Raw genomic sequence first — 24,635 nt, forward strand, 5'->3', positions numbered from 1 at the left:
AGGGTTAAGCTACAACGCCAGCATTCCACATGGATGCCGGTTTGAGTCCCGGCTGCTCCATTTCCAATCCAGATCTCTGCTAATGTGCCTCAGAAAGCAGCGGGTGGTGGTCCAAGTACTTGGGCCTCTACTGTCCACATGGTAGACTTAGACGGAGTTCCAGGCTCCTGGATTCAGCATCGTCCAATCTTGGCCACTGCAACTATTTGAGGAATGAACCAGCAGATGGAAAATGTCTCTCCTCTCAACTATGCCTTTTTTTTTTTAAAGATTTATTTTATTTATTTGAAAGACAGCATTAGAGAGAGAGGTAGAGACAGAGAGAGAGGTCTTCCATCTGCTGGTTCACTCCCCAGATGGCCGCAGCTGCGCCAAATCCTTGGGCCCCTGCACTCACATGGGAGACCCAGAAGAAGCTTCTGGCTCCTGGCTTTGGTCTGGCCCAGTTCTGGCTGTTGTAGCCATTTAGGGAGTGAATCAGTGAATGGAAGATCTCTCTTTGTTACTCTTTCAAATAAAAAAAATTTTTTTTAAAGATTTTTTTTTTTATTTGAAAGAGAGAGACTGAGAAGAGGGAGAAGTCTTTCATCCACTGGTTCTCCTCAAAAGACTGTGATAGCCAGAACTGGCCAATCCAAAGCTAGGAGCCAGGAGCTTCTTCCAGGTCTCCCACGTGGGTGCAGGGGCCCAAGCACTCTGGCCATCTTCTGTTGCTTTTCCAGGCACATTAGCAGGGAGCTAGGTTGGAAGTGGAGCAACTAGTCTTATGGGATGTCAGCACTGCAGGTGACTGTGCCACAAGGCTGTGGCCACAATGCTGGCCCCTGTATGATGTTGTTTGAGATGTCTGCATCCCATCTGGGAGTGCCTTGATTGAGTCTTGGCTCTGCTCCTGACTCTGGGTTTTCACTAATACCACACTGGGAGACATTTGGTGAGGGACCAAGTAGTTGGTTTCCTGTCACCCAGGTGGGACACCTGTATGGAATTCCTAGTTCCTAGCTCAGCTTGGTTGTGGGTATTTGGAGATTGAGCCAGAAGATAGTAACTCTCTCTGCCAATCTGCTTCTGTCCCTGTCCCTCTCTGCCTATCTGCCTCTCAAATAAATTTTTTTTTAATATTTTTAATTTAAAAAATATAGTTGGTATATTGATAGTCTTCAGTAGATAAATATTTAAAATCATTTTAATTTCTAACAGAAAATACTAATATATATAACCTACATAAAGAACCTTGGTGGGGAGCCAGTAGTGTGGCACAGTGGGTAAAGCCACTAACTGCAGTACCAGCATCCAATGTGGGCACCAGTTCAAGTCTCAGCTGCTCCATTTCCAATCCAGCTCCCTGCGAATGTGCCTGGGAAAGCAGCAGAAGATGGCTCAACTGTTTTGGGCCTCGCTATCCACATGGGAGACATGGAAGAAACTCCTGGCTCCTGGCTTTGGCCTGGCCCAGCCCTGGCCACTGCAGCCATTTGGGAAGGGAACTAGAGGATGGAAGTTCTCTCTTTCGCCCAAATAAATAAAATCTTAAAAAAAAAAATCTTGGCCAGGGGTTATGGTACAATTGCCCAAGCCACTGCTTGGGACACCCATATCCTATCATCCTATATCAAAGCGCCTGGATGGAGTCCCACATCTGCTTCTGATCCAGCTTCCTGCTAATGTGCACACTGGGAGGCAAATGACAACTTAAGTACATGGGTCCTGGCTATCCATGTAGGAGAACAGGACGGAATTTCTGGTTCCTGTCTTTGGCTTGGCCCAAGACCCTGGGCATCTAGAGAGTCAATCAGTGGATGAAAGGTTTCTCTCTCCTTCTCCCTCCCTCCATATCTGTCCCTGTCACTCTGCCTTTCAAATGACAGATAAATACACATTAAAAAAAAGATTTTATTTTTTATTTGAGAGGTAGAGTTCCAGACAGAGAGAGGGAGAGACAGAAAGAAAGGTCTTCTATCTGCTGGTTCACTCCCCAAATGGCTGCAATGGCCGAGCTGAGTCAAACCGAAACCAGGAGCCAGGTGCTTCTTTCCAGGTCTCCTGCATAGGTGCAGGGGCCCAAGTATTAGGGCCATCTTCTACTGCTTTCCCAGGCCATAGCAGAGAGCTGGACTGGAAGAAGAGCAATCAGGACTCAAACCGGTGCCCAAATGGGATGCCAGCACCACAGCACCAGCCCTGATAAATACATCTTAATAAGAATCTTGGGGTATGCATTTAGCTTAGTGGTTAAGACATATGTGCCACACTGGAGTATCTGGGTTTGAGTCTCAGTTCTGGCTCCTGACTCCAACTTCCTGCTAATGCAGACCCTGGGAGGCAGAAGTGAGAACTTGAGTAATTGGTTTCTGCCGCCTGGATTGCCTTCTCAGCCCAGCTTGTTTTAGCTGTTTCAGGCATTCGGGGAGTGAACCAGGAGATGAGAGCTTTCTCTGTGTCTAGCTGTCCCTCTTTTTCTCACTGCACCTCAAATAAATTTTTTAAAAAGTAAAAAAAATCTTAAAAAAGAAATCTCTTGGCAGCCTGATATCAAAAGTTTGAAAACTGCTGTAACAGAACAAATCATATTCTTCCTTAAAAAGCTTACAGATTGCTTGATAAGTAGGACAGGATCTTTTCTCTCCTTGTCCTTCCTTGTAATATTTATTAAGCACAATACTGACATAATGATGAGCTTAAGGGAAGTAGCGTAACTTAAAAGCAATCCTGAGACAAGAAACAGTAAAAATTAGCATAGCTGAGGATTGTATCTATAGTATTCATAAAAAACAAAGAGTATTCTCAAAATTGACTACTTACTTCTCCACCAAGAACTCTGGCCAGTAAGAAAATTGTTAGTGAACCAAATATCCAAATGGTTATAATCCATGAGACCACCTTTGGGGGAAAAAATTCATGACATTAATATTTTTATACCAAATAACTTAGTAATTTTCCAAGAATTCAATTATCTGCCATGTAACATAGTCTGACATTCCGAATCTCACTCAGATCATGAAGAAGTTGTGCAGTTTTTAGCTATCTTTCCAAAACTTAATAAAAATACAATATATTATACAAGCTTATATCCAAACTGAAAATTCAATATTAACAACTGTCAACAAGAAAAACAGTGGAGAGGAAGCATACAGATTCTACCCCATCACCCAACCATGTGATCCTGTTATCATAATCAGTAATGAAACTTATCAGGTACCCCCCGTTAGTAGGCACAGAAAGGTACAACATATTTCTGTGATACTCGTGCCTAAAATACCTAGCCCCAGTACAATCATGCGAAAACATCAAGCAAACTCAAACCAAGTGCCAGTCGATGGGGGTACAGTAATCTTCTGTTTTTCCCCTTAGAACTCATTGACAAGTGAAAGGTTATATAAAACAGATGAAACTACAAATGCTGTACATGAAGGAAGGTGTTAGGAAGCAGACCCAACTCCCCTTTCATTTTCAATGGTTTTTACAGTGTTCAGCAGAGTAACTGATATAAACTACTGATCTAGGGTGACTACTAATAGGACTAGTATAAAAATGCTAAGGGTCTTGCAATGGGGAGGCTATTTTGGATTATCTGACTAACTAATCTTAAAAGAGAGAGGAAAATGGAGATTTGTATAAGTGGAAGAGAAGTCAGTGTGATCACAGACACAGACACTGCATGGATGCAGCCAGGAGCCAAGAAACGCCAGCAGCCTCTGGAAGTGAAAGAGGCAAGCGATGGATTCTGCCCTGGAGCCTCCACAGGAACCAGTCCTGCTGACATTTTGATTTTAGTCCTTTAAGACTCATTTTGGACTTCAGACTTCAAGAATTGTAAAAGAATAATTCTGTGGTTTTTAAAAAAAGTTTATTTATTTGAAAGGCAGATTTACCTAGAGAGCTTCCATCTGCTGGCTCATTCCCCAAATGTCTGCAATGGCTGAAGCCAGAAACTCGATCTAGGTCTCCCAAATACCTGGGTTCCTCCTGCTGCTTTCCAAGGCACATTAGCAGGAAGCTGGATCAAAAGCGGAGTAGCTGGGACTCAAATTAGTGCTCATGAGGTTTAACCTCTGTACCACAAATGTGTGCTGTTTAAAGCCATTAAGGTTTGTGGTAATCTGTTACTAGCAACATGAAACAGATTCACTTCCAAATCACGGTGCTAAGAAGTTCTCTTTTCCTCCCCAATAGCCTTTAACTGAGGATATGAGAGTATGACGTGTCCATGTAGTGTTTTGTGATAGTCCCTGAGACTAGGACAACGAAATAGAAACACAATTATGTATTACATGTTACGTTTCAAAGTCTTCTCCCTTTGGGAAATCAGAAAGGCAACTTCTGGTGACTGGTCAGTTCTGGTCAGCTGTGAGTAGTCCACTTGCCTTAATGCTTTCTATGTGAATGATCAATGTAGAAAAGTTTGGAAAGCATTAATCCTTAATTACCTTAGTACCCCTCACTTAGTAATTATGGACCACTTTTAGAGATGAGCAAGTGAGAAATAATGATTAGAGGTAAGGCATTTTCCATAATGTGTTACAGTTAATATTCAACTAAATTTAATTTTTGAAACTCTTCAAAGACTTAGAATTTGTACCAAATTAAATATACTTACCCTAAACTGTCCATACAATGATATCATGGAAAAGAAAAGAACAACAGCCAGAGGACCCCAAAAGTCAGGATTGTCTCTCACCACTTGTCTATTAAAACCAAGTGATGGCATTGGCATCAAAACACATCGGATTTTGTAGTAAATATCCTTTAGATCGATATCCAATTCTTCTCTATAATTTTAAAAGAAAAATTCTGAAAACACACACTTCTGAATACCAAGACAGTTACAAAAGAATTTAAAATAAGTAGAAATATGATAGCATCGTCTCTATAGGTCAGCAACACATCTGCATTGGAAGTACCATACTGCAGTGATTCTAAGGGGTACACTGGTACACTGTTAACACTTAAACCTCTCTAAAACTGGGAAACATCTCATAATCACTGGCGTTTTACAATTGTTGTTAGCCTGGAGTGAAGCCCAGTGCTTCTAACTTCTGCCTTTCCTTCTATCATTCTCTTAGGGGTACACTATCATCAATCTAAGACAGCTTTAAACAAAATTTCCTGTTTGAGACTTTTTGGGACCAGACTGACAATTCACACTGTCAACTATATGTAACCAACCTGAGGTTTACATTCTCAGGGGGAATTTTTTCTTCCAATACCCCACACCCAGTGTCAAACTATAGCAAACTTCTTTCCAAGTGTCATTTCTTACTCATCCTTACACTACGAAGGTAAAACTCTGATGTTCCCAATTTCTGCTACCTGAAGCACTTTTTTTTCATTAATATGTAAAGTAAATTCACTTTATTATCTATAGCACCTTAGATTTGATGAATTATGGGATATTAACAAAGGATGTCTAAGCACATAATCTACCAATAATCATCATAACAATTAACTTGGTAATGCCTTCATCTTATAAAGCTATACGTTCTTTTTTCCAAAACTGTTAACTGCTTTGCATTTTTTTCCCCAGATGATGGGTAATTTTTCAAGTACAATGAATTTTTCAATACAATGAAGACAGTGAAAGTCTACCTATAGTTTTATACTCATCACCAGCTTCGCAATTTCTATAGGAGTAATTCTGGAGTGGGAATCTTTCTGGACATCTTAACTGGACTTGCATCTTAATTTTAATAGTTAGCACCTAAAAGACCTGCTTTTTTAGACTGCATGATTACTTGAGATAGCTGACAGTCCCAGAAATTTGGAGTATATCTCTGTATATATACACAGTGTTTTATACAGAATCATCATTCTTTTAATTTTTGCCATTCAATAGATTAACAACTTATTTCAGTTTTAAAAATTACTAGTAAAATTGAACATTGCTATAGCTTTTGACCCAAATGGTTAATATTTTCCATATCTGTCATTAAATAACATGAACAAATACAATCATTCCACAGACTAGTTCTAAAAAACATTATTTTTACATACAAGAGAGGCTTGTTATCTTCAGGATCATCATCTTCAACTTCCAAAAGCCAGCCATACCCTCTTTGTCTCAGAAATGTAGTGGCTGTAGATTCTTTGATAAAATCTCCACCAAGGTTTAATTTGACATCTGGGGATGCTATTGAACCACTGAGATCTTAGAAGAAGACAAAAAAAAAAGTATGCCAAGATAAAAATGTATAAATCTTAAATGAACATATATTCAACTAAAAGAAGTACAACTTGAAGATTTCTAACTATGAATATCTGCTATTGTATAAAACCTCCAAATTTTGTAATTGATATTTTTAAACCATCTCTTATTTTGCAAGAAGAGAATGAAAGATAAAAGAGGTGAAACGACATAAAAAAGATTTCTCAGCTTATTTAGCTGGACTGGTTCCAGAATTTAAGACTTAACAATGGGGCTGGCGCTGTGGCACAGTGGGCTAAGCCTCTGCCCATGGCACCAGCATCCTATGGGTGCTGGTTGAGTTCCAGCTATTCTACTTCTGATCCAGCTCTCTGCTATGGCCTGGAAAAGCAGTAGAAGATGGCCCAAAAGCTTGGGCCCCTGCATCTGCATGGGAGACCCAGAAGAAGCTCCTGGCTTCGGATTAACTCAGCGCCAGCTGCTGCAACCATTTGGGGAGTGAACCAGCAGATGGAAGTCCTCTTTCTCTGCCTCTCTGTAGCTCTATTTTCTATACTCTATTTTTTTTTCTGTATTTTTTGTAGCTCTATTTTCTGTACTCTATTTTCTCTGTAACTTTATTTTCACACAAATAAATAAATCTTAAAAAAAAAACCAGACTTAACAACAGTAACTAATACTTAAAGGGAAGATTTATGTAATATCATTTTGGATTCTATTCATTGCTACATACATTATGTACCTAAGGACAAAATAACGACAAATTCTTTTTAAAGGTATTACATATGTATACATTTAAGAACCATCAGACTGGGCCAGCATTGTGGAGAAACATGTTAGGCTGCCACCTGCAGTGCCTGCATCCTATATGGGCTCCACTTTTGATTTAGCTCCCTGCTAATGTGCTTGGGAAAGCAGTGGAGGATGACCCAAATATTTGGGCCCCTGCACTGACATGGGAGATCTAGGAGAACTCCTGGATTCAGCCTGACTCAGCCCTGGCCTGTGACCACCTGGGGAATGAATTAGCATATGGAAGATCTCTCTCTCTCTCCCCGCCTCTCCCTTTCTAACTCTGCCTTTCAAATAAATAAGATAAATTTAAAAAATAACCATTAGACATAATTTATTTACAAAAGGAAGACTGCAGGTAAAATTCTTTTTTCATGTATTTATTCACGCATTCTCTTATTTAAATAATCAAATATCTACACTAAGTGCTTCTTTTTTTCATGCTTGTATGCCTTTTTTTGGTGCTAGAATATTTATTTTTGATAGAAAGCTTTTATTTAATAAATATAAATTTCATAAGCACAACTTTTGGATTATAGCAGTTTTCCCCCCATACCTGCCCTCCCACCCCCAAACCGTCCCTTCTCCTACTCCCTCTCCCATCCCATTCTTCATTAAGATTCTTTTATTTTTTTTTTTTTGACAGGCAGAGTGGATAGTGAGAGAGAGAGACAGAGAGAAAGGTCTTCCTTTTTGCTGTTGGTTCACCCTCCAATGGCCGCTACGGCCGGCACACCGCGCTGATCCGAAGGCAGGAGCCAGGTGCTTCTCCTGGTCTCCCATGGGGTGCAGGGCCCAAGCACTTGGGCCATCCTCCACTGCCCTCCCGGGCCACAACAGAGAGCTGGCCTGGAAGAGGGGCAACCAGGAAAGAATCTGGCGCCCCGGCCGGGACTAGAACCCAGTGTGCCGGCGCCGCTAGGTGGAGGATTAGCCTATTGAGCCGCGGCGCCGACCAAGATTCATTTTCAATTATCTTTATATACAGAAGATCAACTCTATACTAAGTAAAGATTTTAACAGTTTGCACCCACATAGACACAAGTTAAGTGCTTCTTATATTAATGTTTAGTTCTAGATAAATCTGATTAGTAGAGTCTTCTGGTATTTCAGCAAACTTTAAATGTAAATCATCATTCATCTTTAGTTTTAGTAAAAAAAAAAAAGGGGGGGGGATTTGTGCATGCGTGTGTGTGTATGATTTCTTAGGTCAAGAGATATAGTTACCCACATTAAAAATAAATCCCACGTTTGTTATGCCCAGAATTTTAGATATTACATGTAACACTGGTACTACAGATCTGACATTTTCTGGTGGAAAATATGGGGAATAATCACAAATTTTCTTGAGGTCACATAGAAACTAAGTAAGGTGGAAAAAGACTTATGTAAGACCAGAAAATGTGCATTAGTAAACAACCATCAGTGTTGTTAAGTCACACAACTAGGGAGTACTTTAGAAAAACAATTTTGGGGCTGGCGCTGTGGCTCAGCGGGTTAACGCCCTGGCCTGAAGCACCGCCATCCTATGTAGGCGCCAGTTCTAGTCCTGGCTGCTCCTCTTCTGATCCAGCTCTCTGCTATGGCCTGGGAAAGCAACAGAAGATGGTCCAAGTCCTTGGGCCCCTGCACCCGCGTGGGAGACCTGGAAAGAAGCTCCTGGCTCCTGGCTTCGGATCAGCACAGCTCTCTGGCCCTTGCGGTCATCTGGGGAGTAAACCATCGGATGGAAGACCCCTCTCTCTTTCTCTCTCTGCCTCTCCTCTCTCTGTGTAACTCTTTCAAATAAATAAATAAATCTTTAAAAAAAGGAAAAAAAAATTTTGGCAAGAATAAACCAGAACACTCAACACAGATCTTCCTTCTATGGAGATCATCTTCAAACAATACTAAAGTTAGCTGCTTTATAAAAAAAAATAAAACCAAGTTTTTCATATATTATATAAACAACTTAATTTGCACAGTACTCTAAATTCTAGGTTAAGTATTGATAACTGCTATTAAAATCTTGGCGTAGGCCGGCGCCGCGGCTCACTAGGCTAATCCTCTGCCTTGCGGCGCCGGCACACCGGGTTCTAGTCCCGGTCGGGGCGCCGGAATCTGTCCCTGTTGCCCCTCTTCCAGGCCAGCTCTCTGCTGTGGCCCGGGAGGGCAGTGGAGGATAGGCCAAGTGCTTGGGCCCTACACCCCATGGGAGACCAGGAGAAGCACCTGGCTCCTGCCTTCAGATCAGCGCGGTGCGCCGGCCTCAGCAACCATTGGAGGGTGAACCAACAGCAAAAGGAAGACCTTTCTCTCTGTCTCTCTCTCTCACTATCCACTCTGCCTGTCCAAAAAAACAAAAAAAAACAAAACAAAAAAAAAAACTTGGCTTAAACTTTAATGAGTAACAATTATGAGTCACATTCTGGTCTGGTTATGACAACTCCTGCAATTAATTATATTAAAAGCCCACATTCTGAAGCTAAGTCCTACGTTAGCTACTAATTAAGACTGCTAATCATGAATGTTTCTGGGGTGCAGCTTCCTATTCAAAGTTCTTTCAAGTCAAATAGTATATGATTTTATAAAGTTTTTATAAGGGAGTTTACTTAAGGGTAGAATATACGTACTGTTGAAGTCACTGACCTTCTCTACCCAGTTAAAACATCCCTGTAAATGCTAGCACTGATCTTTTTTTAAAGATGCTTTTAAGAATCACCTCATTTGTGAGGTTTATTATTTATTTATTTGAGAGAGACAACAGAAACAGAGAGCGCGCACCCACTGGTTCATTCCCTATATAGTTCACTTCCCAAATGTCTGCAAGGGCTGCACCAGGAGCCAGGAACTCAACGTGAGTCTCCCACATAGGGCAGGGACCCAAAACCTGAGCATCACCTGCTGCCTCTCAGGGTGTGCAATAGCAGGAAGCTGGAAGAGGAAGAAACAGGACTCAAACTCAGGCACTCTGATAGGGTATGTGGGCATGCCAAGCACAACTTAACAGCAAGGCCAAATGCCTGCCCCTATCTTCAGTTAAAAAATATTCTCTGGCAGGCTGGTGTTGTGGTGTGGTGAATGAAACTGCTGCCTGAGATGCCAGCATTCCATGTGGGTGCTAGTTCCTATCCTGGTTGTTCCACTTCCGATCCAGCTCCCTAATGGCCCAGAAAAGGCAGAAGATGGCTCAAGTGCTTTAGCCCCTGCCACCAACATGGGAGACCTGAATGAAGCACCTGGCTCCCACTTTCAGCCTGAGTCAGTCCTGACCATTGCATCCACTTGGGAAGTGAACCAGGGAATGGAAGATATCTGTGTGTGTGTGTGTGTCCTTCCATCTCTCTCTGTAAGTGTTTCAAACACATAAATCAATCTATAAGAAAGTAATATACTTAATATAAATTGAAAATCAAAGAGGTAGAATTTAAGTAAAATTCCATTTTGCAGAGGTCATTTGGCCTAGTGGTTAAGATGCTAGTGCCCCATATAGGGTAACTTGGGTTCAAGGCCATGCTTGCTCTTGCTACTGGCTTCCTGCTAATGCAGACCCTGAAAGGCAGTGGTGATGACACATGGGAATGGGAGACTTGGTTTGCATTCCTGCCACTGGTTTTGGCTCCAGCTGGGACCATCATGGGCCCTTTTTGTGGTTCTCCACCTCTCAAAAAAAAAAAAAAAAAAAAAAAGTTTATAATATTTTTTTTTAACAGAGTCATAGACCATGAGAGAGAGAGACAGAAAGAAAGGTCCTCCCTCCACCGGTTCACTACCCAAATGGCCGCCACGGCCAGCACTGTGCTGACCCGAAGCCAGGAGCCAAGTGCTTCTTCCTGGTCTCCCATGCAAGTTCAGGGGCCCAAGCACTTGGGCCATCCTCCGCTGCCCTCCCAGGCCACAGCAGAGAGCTGGACTGGAAGAGGAGCAACCGGGACAAAACCCAGCGCCCACAGGGGATGCCGGTGCCGCAGGCGGAGGATTAACCAAGTGAGCCACGGTGCCGGCCTATAACTTCATTTCTAATATGAGGGTACTTCAAAAATTTATGAAGGGAGTGAGTAAAAAATTTGAAGAAAATGGAATTTAAAGATAAGCTTAGGGACAGGCGCTGAGGCATAGTAGATGCTGACATCCTATATGGATGCCGGTTCGTGTCCCTGCTGCTCCTCTTCCAATCCAGCTCTCTGCTAATGTGCCTGGGAAAGCAGTGGAAGATGGCCCTAGTGCTTGGGCTCCTGCACCCACATGGGAGACCTGCACAGTGTTCTCACTCCTGGCTTCAGACTGGCTCAGCTCCGGCTTTTGCAGCCATTTGGGGAATGAACCAGCAGATGGGAAGACCTTTCTCTCTGTCTGTAACTCTACCTCTCAAATAAATAGTCTTGGGCCGGCACTGTGGCTCAACGGGCTAATCCTCCGCCTTGCGGTGCCGGCACACCAGGTTCTAGTCCTGGTTGGGGCACCGGATTCTGTCCTGGTTGCCCCTCTTCCAGGCCAGCTCTCTGCTGTGGCCAGGGAGTGCAGTGGAGGATGGCCCAAGTGCTTGGGCCCTGCACCCCATGGGAGACCAGGATAAGTACCTGGCTCCTGCCATCGGGTCTGCGCGGTGTGCTGGCCACGGCGGCCATTGGAGGGTGAACCAACGGCAAAGGAAGACCTTTCTCTCTGTCTCTCTCTCTCACTGTCCACTCTACCTGTCAAAAAATAAAAAAATAAAAAAAGTCTTAAAAAAAAGATAAGCTTATTTTGGTGTGAAAAATCTTGAAATCCATGCACATTTCTATATTATGCATTTTCTACACACTGTGTGAAGGTCCCTCCCTCATAGGTATAAAGAGTGCTTTTTTTCCCTTGATTCAACAATACACTTACTGGTTTTTAAAATATTTATTTATTTGAGAGGCAGATGGAGAGAGAGAGAGAGATAGAGAGGCCTTTCATCTGATGATTCACTCCCCAAACAGCCACCAACAGATGGTGCTGTGCCAGGCCAAAGCCAGAGGAACCTGAAGATCTTTTCTCCCAGGTCTTCCATCCTCCATCCCCAAAAGCCAATAACGTCCAAGCTGGACCAGGCCAAAGCCAGGAGCCAGGACTTCTAACGAGTCTCCCACATGGATACAGGGGCCCAAGGACTTGGGCCATCTTCTGCTGCTTTCCCAGGCCCATTATCAGGGAGCTGGATCAGAAATGCAGCAGCCAGGACTTGAACCGGCACCCATATAGGATGCCAGCATTGCAGATGGCAGCTTAACCCGCTGTGCCACAGTGCTGGCCCCTCTTTATTTTTTTAAAGATCTATTTCTTTACTTGAAAGACAGAGTTATGGGGCCAGCGCTGTGGCATAGCCGGTAAGGCCACCGCCTGTAGTACCAGCATCCCATATGGGCGCCAGTTCGAGTCCTGGCTGCTCCACTTCCCATCCAGCTCTCTGCTATGGCCTGGGAAAGCAGTAGAAGATGGCCCAAGTCCTTGGGCCCCTGCACCCGTGTGGGAGACCTGGAAGAAGCTCCTGGCTCCTTGCTTCGGATTGGTGCAGCTCCAGCCTTTGCGGCCAATTGGGGAGTGAACCAGCAGATGGAAAACCTCTCTCTCTCTACCTCTCCTTCTCTCTCTGTGTAACTCTGACTTTCAAGTAAATAAATGAATCTTTAAAAAAAAAAAAAGGCAGAGTTAGAAAAATATATAGACACTGAGACAGAGATTGAAGAGAGAGAGACAGAGACAATCCGACATCTTCCATCTGCTGGTTTACTCCAAAATGGCTCCAACAGCCAGGGCTGGGCCAAGCCCAAGCCAGGGGTCCAAGCATAAGGCCTAAGTACAAAGGCCATCTTCCATTGCTTTCTGAGACAGAGAGCTAGGTTGGAAATGGAGCAGCTGGAACTCATACAGGATGCTGGCACTGCAGGCGACAGATTAACCCACTATACCACAATGCCAGCACCAAGAAATTTAGATAAGGAAGTCACAGCAGTCACATTAGAGATTTTGCAATTATGAGGTTAGAAAGGACCTCAACAATCATTCTCTGGCCTCTAGAAAGGATTCCACTTAAAGTCCTCATCTAAACCAAAGATTACATAAATGAATGTATTGAGGAACATTGTGTTAAAAAATTTTATGTCTCAAAAAGACACTTTTAGCTTACAAATGTAGTATAAGAGGTTTTCATTGAAAATGCTTATTATGAAAAAAAGTGCACAGATTTCAATGCTTTTGCACCAAAATAAACTTACCTTAATTTCATTTTCCCATGAACTTAAAAAAAATTTTTTTTTGACAGGCAGAGTTAGTGAGAGACAGACAGACAGAAAGGTCTTCCTTCTATTGGTTCACCCCCCAAATGGCTGCTACGGCTGGTGCGCTGCGCCCATCTGAAGCCAGGAGCCAGGTGCTTCCTCCTGGTTTCCCATGCAGGTACAGGGCTCAAGGACTTGGGCCATCCTCCAGTGCACTCCTGGGCCACAGCAGAGAGCTGGACTGGAAGAGGAGCAACCGGGACAGAATCCAGCGCCCCAACCAGGACTAGAACCCAGGGTGCTGGCGCCACAGGCAGAGGATTAGCCAAGTAAGCCGTGGCGCCGGCCTAAAAAAATAAGTTTTTATTTATTTGACAGGTAGAGAAACAGAGAGATAGAGAATGAATTCCCACCTGCTGGTTCACTCCTTAAATGCCCACAGCTGCTGGGGCTGGGCCTATGCTGAAGCCAGGAGCCAAAAACTCAACCCAAGTCTCCCACACAGGTGGCAGGAACCCAGTTACTTAAGCCAGCATCCTTGCCTCATAAGGTGTGTGAGTTAGGAGCCAGAGCTGGGTATTAAACCCAGATTCTCTAATGTGGGATGTGATATCTTAACAGGTAACATTAAATGATAGGACAAAGGCCTGCCCCTTGAACTTTTTAAAAAAGTACTCTTTGGGCTGGTGCTGTGGTGTAACAGGTGGGGCTGCCGCCTGCAGTACCAGCATCCTGTGTGGGCGCCGGTTCCAGTCCCAGCTGCTCCACTTCTAATCCAGCTCTCTGCTGTGGCCTGGGAGAGCAGTGGAGGATGGCCTGAGTCTTTGGGCCCCTCCACCCACATGGGAGACCTGGAGGAAGTTCCTGGCTCCTGGCTTCGGATCGGCACAGCTCCTGCCGTTGTGGCAGGTGGAGGAGTGAACCAGTGGATGGAAGACCTCTCTGCCTCTCCTTCTCTCTCTCTGTAACTCTGACTTTTCGATGAATAGATGAATCTTTAAAAAAAAAAATGTACTCTGGTAACACTTTCTGTTCCATGTAGAAAAGGAAAATGTGAAGCAAACACGTAGGAACTCCAGAGACAGCAATCTGATACTTATCCCAGTATCCCCACAGCACAGTTAGCTACAGATGGGGAAAAAATTACTCCACAAGCATAGCTGACTTAAGTTAAATCAGAGAAACAGCTAGCTTGACTGTCAAATATAGGACAGTATCCAGAGTAAATCACTTTTTAAAAAAAAAAAAGATTTATTGAAAGGCAGAGTTACAGAGAGACAGAGGCAGAGAGAGAGGTCTTCCATCCATTGGTTCCCTCCCCAAATGGCCACAATGGCTGGAGCTACGCCAATCCAAAGCCAGGAGCTTCTTCTGGGTCTCTCACATGGTCTCCCATGTGGGTGCAGGGGTCCCGGGACTTGGGCCATCTTCTACTGCTTTCCCAGGCCATAGCAGAGAGCTGGATTGGGAGTGGAGCAGCCAGGACCCATACAGGATGCCGGCACTGCTTTACCAGCTACTCCACAGCGCCAGCCCCAACCACTTATTTTTTTAAGTGTATTTATTTGTTTATCTGAAGGCAGAGCAACAGAGAACTAAAAATCTTTCATCTACAGTTTTGTTTTTTAAAGATTTATTTATTTGAAAGGCAGAGTTACAGAGAAAGAGAGAGATCTTCCATCTGCTGATTCATTCCCCAAATGGCCACAACAGCCAGGTTGAAACCAGAAGCCAGGAGCTTCATCTGGACTCCCATGTGGGTGCAGGTGCCCGAGGACTTGAGCCATCCTCTGCTATTTTCCAGGCACATTAGCAGGGAGCTGAATCAGAAGGAGCACAGCCGGGACTTGGATTGGTACCCATATGGGATGCTGACATTGCTAGAGGCAGCTTAACCCGTTATACCACAATGCCAAACCAGCCCCTCATCTACTGTTTCACTCCTGAAATGTCCCCAACAGCTGGGGATGGGCCACATCAAAACCAAGAGCCAAAAACTGTTCCTCGGTCTCCCACATGGGTGGCACGGATTCAAGTATTTAAGCCATCATATGCTGTCTCCCAGGGTGCAAGATCAGAAGCAGAAGTGGGACTCCAAAATGAGACAGATGACCCAAAGCACTTCCTACTCAGTTGAGCCACAATGCTTATCCCAAAATACAAATTTTAAATCAATCCCTTCATAATATTTAATATTCTTTTCATTTCCTAAGTGAGAACACTGTCAACAAATAAATATGGGATTTAAAAGGATACAGTATTTTTTAAAATCTATTGCAAATGAAAAATTTTAAAAATGTTTCCACTGCTATTTGGACACAGAGTGAGGAACAACATCAGTAAGTTTCAAGTCTTCCTGAAAACTGTATTTGGGAAAACTGCCCAAGAAAATTAAGCAATAATTTCCTTTCTTTTTCAACCCAAATGTATGTATAAGGGATTCTGTCTCTAAATCTTCTGCTTAGCCTGAAAACTTCAATTTGAAAAGGGAAGATTTCGTCACTGCAATGACAGTATACTCAGGATGAGATTGACAAATCTGTCCCTAGACAATTTCCAGAACACCATATAACGAACAATGAACATTTTGTTGGTAGCTGTCAACTTATATGTATGAAGAAACTTTTTCTTATTTAGTAAGCAAAAAGAGCACAGGCAAAAATAATCTCATTTCACCTGAAAATGAAATCCATGTGTGATCAAGTTTAACCAAGAATTGAACACTTGTGCAGCAAAAATAAAATTAAGAGCATATTTTGAGGGCTAGCGCCGTGGCATATTGGGTAAAGCTGCTGCCTGCAGTGCTGGCATCCCATACGGATGCCAGTTCGAGTCCCGGCTGCTCCACCTTCGATCCAGATCTCTGCTAGGGCCTGAGAAAGCAGCATGGATGGTGCAAGTTCTTGGGCCCCTGCACCCATGTAGGAGACCTGGAAGAAGCTCCTGGCTTCAGATCAGCCCAGCTCCTGCAGCCGAGGCCATTTGGGGAGTGAATCAGTGGATGGAAGAACTCTCTCTTTGCCTCTGCTTCTAACTCTGACTTTCAAGTAAAATAAATAAATCCTTTAAAAAATAAAATTGTCATGTTATTATTATTCATATTGTTTTGGTTTATGGTTTTAGTAGCTTTATTATTTGTTCTTATCAGTAAAATTTCATATTGTAAGGGTTGGTGTTGTGGTGTAGCAGGTAGAGCCTGTGATGCCAGCATCCCACATGAGCACTGGTTTGTGTCCCAGCTGCTCCACTTCCCACCCAGCTCCTTGCTAAAGGCCTAGGAAAAGCAACAGAGGATGGCCCAGGCACTTGGGCCCCCGCTAACTATGTGAGAGACCTGGAAGAAGCTCCTGGCTCTTGGCTTCAGCCTTGGCTCAGCCCTGATCGTTTTGGCCATCTGGGCAGTAAACCAACAGATGGAAGATCTCTGTCTGTCTCTCCCCTCTGTAACTCTTTTAAATAAACAAATAAATCTTTAAAAAACTTTCTTATTGTAAATATTAATTAAAATAAAATTAAATCACCTGAGTCTGAGGAAACTAAATCTCATTTTTGCACACTTAACTGAAGTTTTTGCCTTTTGAGTACTTTAATATTTTTATTTTGAAAAAGTACAGATTCATAAGAAGTTGCAACAATACTACTGAGAGGTCATACCTATCATTCACCCAATTTCTCTCAATGGCACCCCATTATATAAGGGGACTTAAAAATTTTATGGAAAAATAGAATTTTAAGTTTATTTAAATCTAGGCATAGCTTTTTCATAATATATAGTTTCCATGAATTTTCGAAGACCACTGTTTGTATGGATTTCAAACTTTTTGCACAGAAATAAGTTTGTCTTTTTTTTTTTTTTTTTTTTTGACAGGCAGAGTTAGAGAGAGACAGAGAAAAAGGTCTTCCTTCCGTTGGTTCACTCCCCAAACGGCTGCTACAGCTGGCGTGCTGTGCTGATCCAAAGCCAGGAGCCAGGTGCTTCCTCCTGGTCTCCCATGCAGGTACAGGGCCCAAGCACTTGGGCCATCCTCCACTGCGCTCCTGGGCCACAGCAGAAAGCTGGACTGGAAGAGGAACAGCCGGGACAGAATCCAGCATCCCAACTGGGACTAGAACCCAGAGTACCGGCACTGCAGGCGGAGGATTAGCCTAGGCACTTGGGTCCCGGCCTATAAGTTTGTCGTTTAATCTCATTTTCCACTAACTTTATGAAAGACCCTTATATAACTATCAAAACAAGAACACTGACACTGGTTACAATCCGATAACAATTATTATTACAACTACAATTAATTAGCTACAGACCCTATTCAGATTTCACCAGTCTCACACTAATTTGCTGACATGCACAAATTTACTGAGTTCCCAGGTTCGAGTTTTGGCCTCCATCCCACTCATGCTTCCCTCCCCCAAACTCCCAGACACTTCGGGCATCTGGGGAGTGAACCAGCGGATGGAAAGCTCTATCTTTCTTTCTGCCTCTCAAAAAGTATATACACTTTTTTAATTAAAAAAGCAATTTTTCAGTTTTTAAACAAGGAAAAACTGCTGTTTTGAATTCATTATATACCATTTCATACTTCAACAGTGTGTTATATAAAAGAAATCTGTGCTAAGATATCCAGGGATATAATAAATAAAAAGCAAGAAAATTTTACAAAGGAAAAACTAAAGATTCTTTGGTCTACATTGCTTACTTTTTTTTTTTTTTTTTTTTTTTTTTTTAATTTGAAAGGTAGAGAGAATCTTCCATCAGCTGATTCACTTTCCAAATAGGCGTAATGGCTGGGGCTGGCTAAGCCAAAGCTAGGAACCCAGAACTCCATCCACGTCTCTCATGTGAGTGGCAGGGGCCCAAGCACTTAGACCATCTTCCACTGCCTTCCCAGGCACATTGGTAGGGAGCTGGATATGAAGCAAAGCAGCCAGGACTTGAGCTGGCACTGATATGGGATTCAGGCGTTGCCTTAACCTACTGCACCAAGACACTGGCTCAATTAACTTGTTTTAGAAATCATATACTTTCTGGGAAGGGGTAATTTTAGAGAGTAAGTTGAATGCTTTGCCACAATGACAGAGTAACAGAAAACTGTGGATGAGAGGTTTTTCTGCTTTTTAAAAAAGTTAAAAAGTGACATTAAAGCCTTGCAATAAAGCCAACAGACAAAATCAGATTTGTATTTTGGAACACAGTTTTAGCTGCTACATTATGTACAAGAGATTTAAGAGGGGAGCGATTGGAGCTGAGTTTGGTCAGGAGGCTATAGTTGAGCATAGACAAGAAATGATAAGGCAGAAGACTTGAACTAAGGCACTGTCAGTAAAGAAAGAAAAAAAGATGAATTTTATAGTTGCTCTAGAACTGTTCTGAAATAATTTTGACTAATTAAAATGAGAAAGTAGAGAGATGAGATGTTTCCAGCATTTGGCAAGAAAATCTGTATCACAAATATTAAGTCACTTTCATTTCAGTACCTTCCTCATTTTCAACACTGATCGAGTAATTAATCAACAAATACTATTAATCATTTACTTTTTTTTAAAAGATTAATTTATTTGAAAGGCAGAGCTACAAACAGTCACAGGGAGAAACAGAGACTGTCCACCTGCTGATTCACTCTCTAAATGGGCACAGTGGTCTGGGCTCAGCCAGGCCAAAGCCAGGAGCCCAGAAATTCATCCGGGTCATCCACGTGGGTGGCAGGAGTCCAAATACTTAGGTTATCTTCAGCTGCTTCCCTTGGCACATCAGTAGGGAGCTAGAGTGGAAGTGGAACAGCTAGGACTTGAGCCAGTGTTGATATGGGATGCCAGTGTTGCAGACAGCAGCTTACTGTGCTGTGCTACAATGCTGGCCCCAATCACATACTTCTATAATGCCCTGAGTGACATATAGAAGTGAGATCTTATAGAGTTTAAAATCTACCTGAGGGTATATCCAAGTGACAGAATATTATTCAGCCACAAAAAGTAATAGGCTAGTGTTTCACACTGGAACATAAATGAAACTTCAAAACCTTATGCTAAATGAAGGAAGCCAAACCCAAAGGCCACATATTATCCCATTTATACGAGCTTTCTACAACAAACCATAGAGACAAAAAGTAGATCAGTGCATGCCAGGTACTGAGGAGGAAGGATAAGTGGTTAAGTGACTACGAATGGAATGATAAAAATGTCCTAGAATTAGATAGTGGCTATGACTGCCCAACTTTGTATATAAATTAAAAACCATAGAATTGTATGCTTTTTTAAAAAAAAAAATTGGGGGGCTAGTGCTGTGGCACAGTGGGTTAAAGCCCCAGCCTGCAGTGCCAGCATCCCATATGGGTGCTGCTGAGTCCCGGCTGCTCCTCTTCCAATCCAGCTCTCTGCTATGGCCTGAGAAAGCAGAAGATGGCCCAAGTCCTTAGGCCCCTGCACCCATGTGGGAGACCTGGAAGATGCTCCTGGCTCCTGGCTTCAGATCAGCTCAGCTCTGGCCGCTACAGTCATTTGGATAGTGGACAGCAGAATGGGAAAACTCTCTTTCTGACACTAGCTCTCTGTAACTCTTTCCAATAAATAAAACCAATTCTTTAAAAAAATTTTTTTTATTTATTTGAGAGGTAGAGTTAGAGAGAGAGAGTGGGAGAAAGAAAGAGAAAAGTCTTCCATCCGGTGGTTCACTCCCCAAATGGTCACAACAACTGGAGCTGGACTGATCCGAAGCCAGGAGCCAGCAGCTTCTTCTGGGTCTCCACACAAGTGCAGGGCCCCAAGTATTTGGGCCATCTTCTTCTGCCTTTCCAGGGCACAGCAGAGCTGGATCAGAAGAGCAATAGCTGGACACAAACCGGCACCCAGGCGGAGGGTTAACCTACTATGCCAAAGCACCAGCCCCAGAACTGTATGCTTTAAAACAGTGAAATTTATGGTATGTGAACTGTATCACAATAAAAAAAAAAAAAAAAAAAACTGACCGAAATGTCATACAAAATCCTACCATTACTGTAAAGTACACTCTGTTAAGGAGAAAACAATGAATTTTGTTGACCGACCACAGACGCCACAGGAGTAAAGAGGCCTAATCAGAGAGGCGGTCAAGAAGGGCATGGAAGCACAGAATCTGAATTTGACTAGGAGGGATGACTGGATCTGCAGAGAAGTTATTCCATGGAAAAGACAAGGCACAGAAGCCCAAGGTCTATGACAGGAACAGGAAGATAAGTTCGGGACAAATTTTTCAAAACCTAAATATCAGGCAAAAGAGAAGCCAGTGCTGTGGTGCAGTGGGTTAAAGCCCTGGCCTGGAAAACCGACATCCCATATGGACAGCCGGTTCAGGTCCCAGCTGCTTCACTTCCAGTCCAGCTCTCTGCTGTGGTCTGGGAAAGCAGTAGAAGATGGCCCTAATCCTTGGGCCCCTGCACCCACGTGGGAGACCCGGAAGAAGCTCTTGGCTCCTGGCTTCAGATCAGCTCAGCTCTGGCCATTGTGGCCACTTGGGGAGTGAACCAGCAAATGGAAAGCCTCTCTCTCTCTCTCTATCTCTGGCTCTATGTAAGTCTTTCAAATAAATGAAATAAATCTTTTTTTTTTAATTGGGCAAGTATTTCTTTATTCATGTTCTATGGCAGCTGGATCCTGTGAGATGCTCTCTATAAAAGGCTCCATAGAAGACAACCACAGTGCTGGGCACACAGGGAGTGCCATGAAGGCATCAGCTGTACGTGTCACCCACGTATTACCCATTAGTGTAGTATGTCTACCTGGAGTTTCAGAAGGAAGGGAGATTTGGTCTAGTGGGTAAAACGCCACCTGGGATGCCTACACTCCACATGAGAATATCTGGATTTGAGTCCTGGCTTTGCTCCTATTCCAGGTTTCTGTCACTGCATACCCTAGGAGTCACCAGGTAGGTGAGTCCCGGCCACCCACGTGGGAGACCTGGACTAAGTTCCCAGATCCCAGCTTCAGCCTAGCCCAATTCCAGGAATTTAAGAGTGAACCATGGGATAAGTCTTTCTGCTTTGGAAAAAAAGAAGAAAAAAAAAATAACACTGAGACCCCAGTAACAGCATCAATACTTACATATACTGAGCACTTCACTCTCTGAGAAAACTCTACTAAGTGCTTTACATTGGCAATAATATTTAAACACGTGTGTATTATCACTGTCGATCTGTAAATGATAAAAGCAGAGTTCTAGGCTCCTGGCTTCAGCTTGACCCAGCCCTGGCTGTTGTAATCATTTGAGGAACTAACCAGCAGGTGGATGATCCCCCTCTGTATTTCCCTCTCACTGCCTTTCAAATCAGTAAATAAATCTAAAAAGAGAGAAAGAGGGTAAAGGAGCTGGCGCGGTGACACAGTGGGTAAAGCCACCACCTGTGACACAGGCATCCCATATGGGTGCCAGTTCCAGTCGTGGCTGCTCTGCATCAGATCCAGCTCCCTGCTAATGTGCCTGGGAAAAGCAACAGAAGACAGCCCAAGTGCTTGGGCCCCTGCACCCAGGTAGCAGACCGGGAAGAAGCTCCTGGCTCCTGGCTTTGGATAGGCCCAGCTCCAGCCACTGTGGCAATCTGGGGATTGAACCAGCAGATGAAGACCCCTCCCCCACACTCCAAAACTCTGACTTTCAAATAAATAAATAAATACGTCTTAGGAAAAAAAAAAAGACTGGGAAATTAAAATTGATATTCCTCCATAAGCACTATGCTACCAAATAGAGATAAATATTTAGTATTTTGGGGTGTTACATTTCAGTTTAAAAGAAACATATCAGCTATGTTCCCTTTGATAGTCTTTTTTTCAAAAATGTTAACCATCACTACTTTTGAAAACAATGCTCCTCAAATGGCCAATGAAGGAAAAGAAAGAAAACAACTGCTGTACTCTGAGAACTTATCTAGGAAAATCTAGGTTCTTCTCCAGATTGAAACTTCTATTAATTTCTTTTTATATCAGGTAGTCAATGTGGTCACTAGACAGTAAGTGGTGTACAAAGTCTAATAAAAGTAAGATTTGAGGGAGAGGCATTTAGCTTAAGGGCTGGGGCACCGGTGTGCCATACCAGAGTGACTGAGGTTGACTCCTGGCTCCGGCTCCTGACCTCAGCTTTCTGCAGGTGTGGACCCTGGAAAACAGCTAGCAGGGCTCAAATAATTGGGCTCACCACCCATGCGGGATATGTGGATTGAGCTCCTGGCTTCCAGCTTTGGGGGGGCCTGGCCCAGACCTTCCAGAGTGAACCAGAGGTCGGCAGTGCTCTCTGCCTCCCGAATTTAAAAAAAAAAAAAAAAGGAAATTTGAGAGTGACCAGCAGAAAAAGACTCAGATTACAAGGAAAACACTTTTCCTGCGCTGTAGAAAAATCTCTCTGGCAACTGCTTCCTCCAAAGAGTTTACCGCCCCCTGGCCCCTCAAAAAAACAATGTGCAGACAGTAGTAGGGGGACACAGTTGACGCTCATAAAGTTTCAAAAGTATCTGTGTCCACTTCTCTGAACACTGAGGTCAGGCGCTATAAAACGCAAGGAAAACGGGGAGCCAGGCAAGATAACAAAGTCAATAAGAAAACCAAGCAAGTCCGTAGTGTTTGCAGAGCAGAATCGAACCCCAGGCCCCCCCAAAAGTTACCTACTGCTAAACAAGAGAGAAACACAGCTCTCTTTCTTGTTCCCCTTCGTCGACACCTTCCCTGGCCAATCTAAACATCTCTTCGCTAACTGCGAGTTATTTCAGAAATAAAACTTCCTAGAATTCCCGTGAATGCACTCGAAATGAGTAAGCGACCCAGAAAAACCTGGCACCAGAGCGTGGTGGGGGAAGCTATGCGCCGACCGCTCCCTGGCCCTCCAGGGCCTCTCGGAAGGCCCAGCAGACGCACAGAGCTGGAGAGCCCTTCCTGCCTGGCCGCGCCCGGCCACCGCCGCCCCCGCGCGCCGCAGCCCACCGCGCCGGCCCCGGCGTCCTCACCTTCCGCGTCTGCAGAGGAGACAAAGGTGAAGTCCCCGTTAGTGGGGACGTACGCGGGGGGCGGGCCCGGCGGCTGCATCTCGCGGCCCCTCCGCGCCGGCTGCGGCTGCGCCCGGACCCCAAGGCGGTCGCGGCGCAGACCCGCACGCGCGCCCTTCCGTGCGGCCTGGGAGCCGGCAGGTACAAGCTGGGGACAAGGCCGGTCGCGAGCGCAGAGGGCCTCCGAGCTGTCCTGGAGGCCCGCCCCACTCAAGTCCTCTCGGTGGCGACCGCCCAAGCACCACGACGCCGGCGCCCTGACAGGACCATAACAGTGACAGCGCCGCGAGGATTGGCCCTTTGTAATGTGCTCTCCTATTGGCTCCCGGCGAAAGGTTCTGATTGGGCCTTCCTGTTGTTGACTCCGGAAGTTTCCTTGGACAGGAAGTTCCCTCAGGTGTGTGTCCATCTGCGCTTTGGCTGTTTTTGTTAGTTTTGACTCTGATCTTTTCAAGGTTTCCTGTACCAATTTCTTCCTTTCACACTGAGTGGATTAAAGAGTTCTAGAACTAGGCTGGTTTCAGCCACCATCTGGGATCCCATTTCCGTTGCCATTAGTAATAATTGTATGGGATCTTGACTAATCGTCCTCTTCCTCACCTGTAAAACGACGACGGGGGGGGGGGGGGGGGGAGGGGCTGGATTGCAGGATAGTAATAAGAAAGCAGATAAGACCTGGAAACCTGTTAGCCACATTCCTTTGTGAGAGAGGCAACGGAGGCCAGAGAAGGAAAGGTAGTCAGAGAATCCCAACAGGTTGGAAGTCTCCTGGCTTGGAGTCGGGCGCTGTGTTTCACTGGGTCCTGTCAATAAACTTGCCAGAGTATACAGACTCGCCTAAGTTTTTCAAATGTTTACGTTGAATACCCAAGCTACATAAATAGGGCTTTGAATTTGAAGTGAGAGCGCTTTGAGGAAGACAGCCCATCTGGGAGAAGTGCACGATGGACTTCTACTCGCTTTTCCTATTAGCCACATATGGATGTGTTCTGAACGGGAAGTCTTTGTTATTGAGGAAAACTGACGTTGCCAGCAATACCAGGCAGCAGTCAGACGTGGAGTAAAATGTCAGGGGGAGAGCCAAGAAGGGTGGGTTTGGTACTCCAGACTCCACCACGCCAGCCTCTGCCCCCTTGTAAGCTAGTAGACTAGGAGCGTCCTCTCTATCTCAACTCATTGAGCTCATTGAGCTCATTGGCCTGCTCTGGGATTGACAGCTCCCTGATTTCTTGCTCTACAAGTCTGTAGAGCAGTGGGAGGCATGACCAGTCATGTGTTGAACAGACTTTCAGGAAGGTTTTCTCACAGAAGGTAGCAAGTTGTACTTCAAGGACAAGTAGAATTCTGCAGGCTAAGAGGCGTAGGGGCTGGCAGTCTGTCACAAGATGCCTGACAACATTTAGTTGACATGTCAATGGGAAGATACTGCTTTTACCTGGACTAGGTTTAGTGGGAAAAAAGGTGTGCGGATGAGATGGCAGA

At 44.2% G+C, this 24,635-nt stretch overlaps 3 protein-coding genes across 4 annotated transcripts in view; 2 read left to right on the forward strand and 1 right to left on the reverse strand.

The window, feature by feature from the left end:
- Window positions 1–23,385, reverse strand: part of YIPF4 (Yip1 domain family member 4) — a 29,106-nt gene extending 5,721 nt beyond the window's left edge. Inside the window, exons 1-5 of one of the 2 annotated variants that reach the window (XM_089326581.1) lie at window positions 23,115–23,385; window positions 5,992–6,145; window positions 4,598–4,769; window positions 2,803–2,880; window positions 1,888–2,115 (exon numbers count right to left, since the gene is read on the reverse strand). In XM_089326581.1, the coding sequence (XP_089182707.1) occupies window positions 1,969–2,115; window positions 2,803–2,880; window positions 4,598–4,769; window positions 5,992–6,145; window positions 23,115–23,193 (630 nt within the window). In that variant the 5' untranslated portion in view covers window positions 23,194–23,385 and the 3' untranslated portion in view covers window positions 1,888–1,968. Of the gene's footprint in view, window positions 1–1,887; window positions 2,116–2,802; window positions 2,881–4,597; window positions 4,770–5,991; window positions 6,146–23,114 lie in introns of those variants that run through there. The other variant, XM_002709927.6, reaches the window with a different exon arrangement.
- MEMO1 (mediator of cell motility 1) overlaps window positions 1–24,635 on the forward strand; it is a 652,780-nt gene that overhangs the window by 288,017 nt on the left and 340,128 nt on the right. The window lies entirely within an intron of this gene.
- Window positions 24,098–24,635, forward strand: part of NLRC4 (NLR family CARD domain containing 4) — a 52,730-nt gene continuing 52,192 nt past the window's right edge. Inside the window, 1 exon segment of the mRNA XM_089327069.1 lies at window positions 24,098–24,213. Within this exon segment, the coding sequence (XP_089183195.1) occupies window positions 24,098–24,213 (116 nt within the window).

Source organism: Oryctolagus cuniculus, chromosome 2 (assembly GCF_051225735.1).
Source record: "Oryctolagus cuniculus isolate XC-2025 breed Fujian yellow rabbit chromosome 2, ASM5122573v1, whole genome shotgun sequence".
In the NCBI taxonomy this organism is placed as follows: domain Eukaryota; kingdom Metazoa; phylum Chordata; class Mammalia; order Lagomorpha; family Leporidae; genus Oryctolagus; species Oryctolagus cuniculus.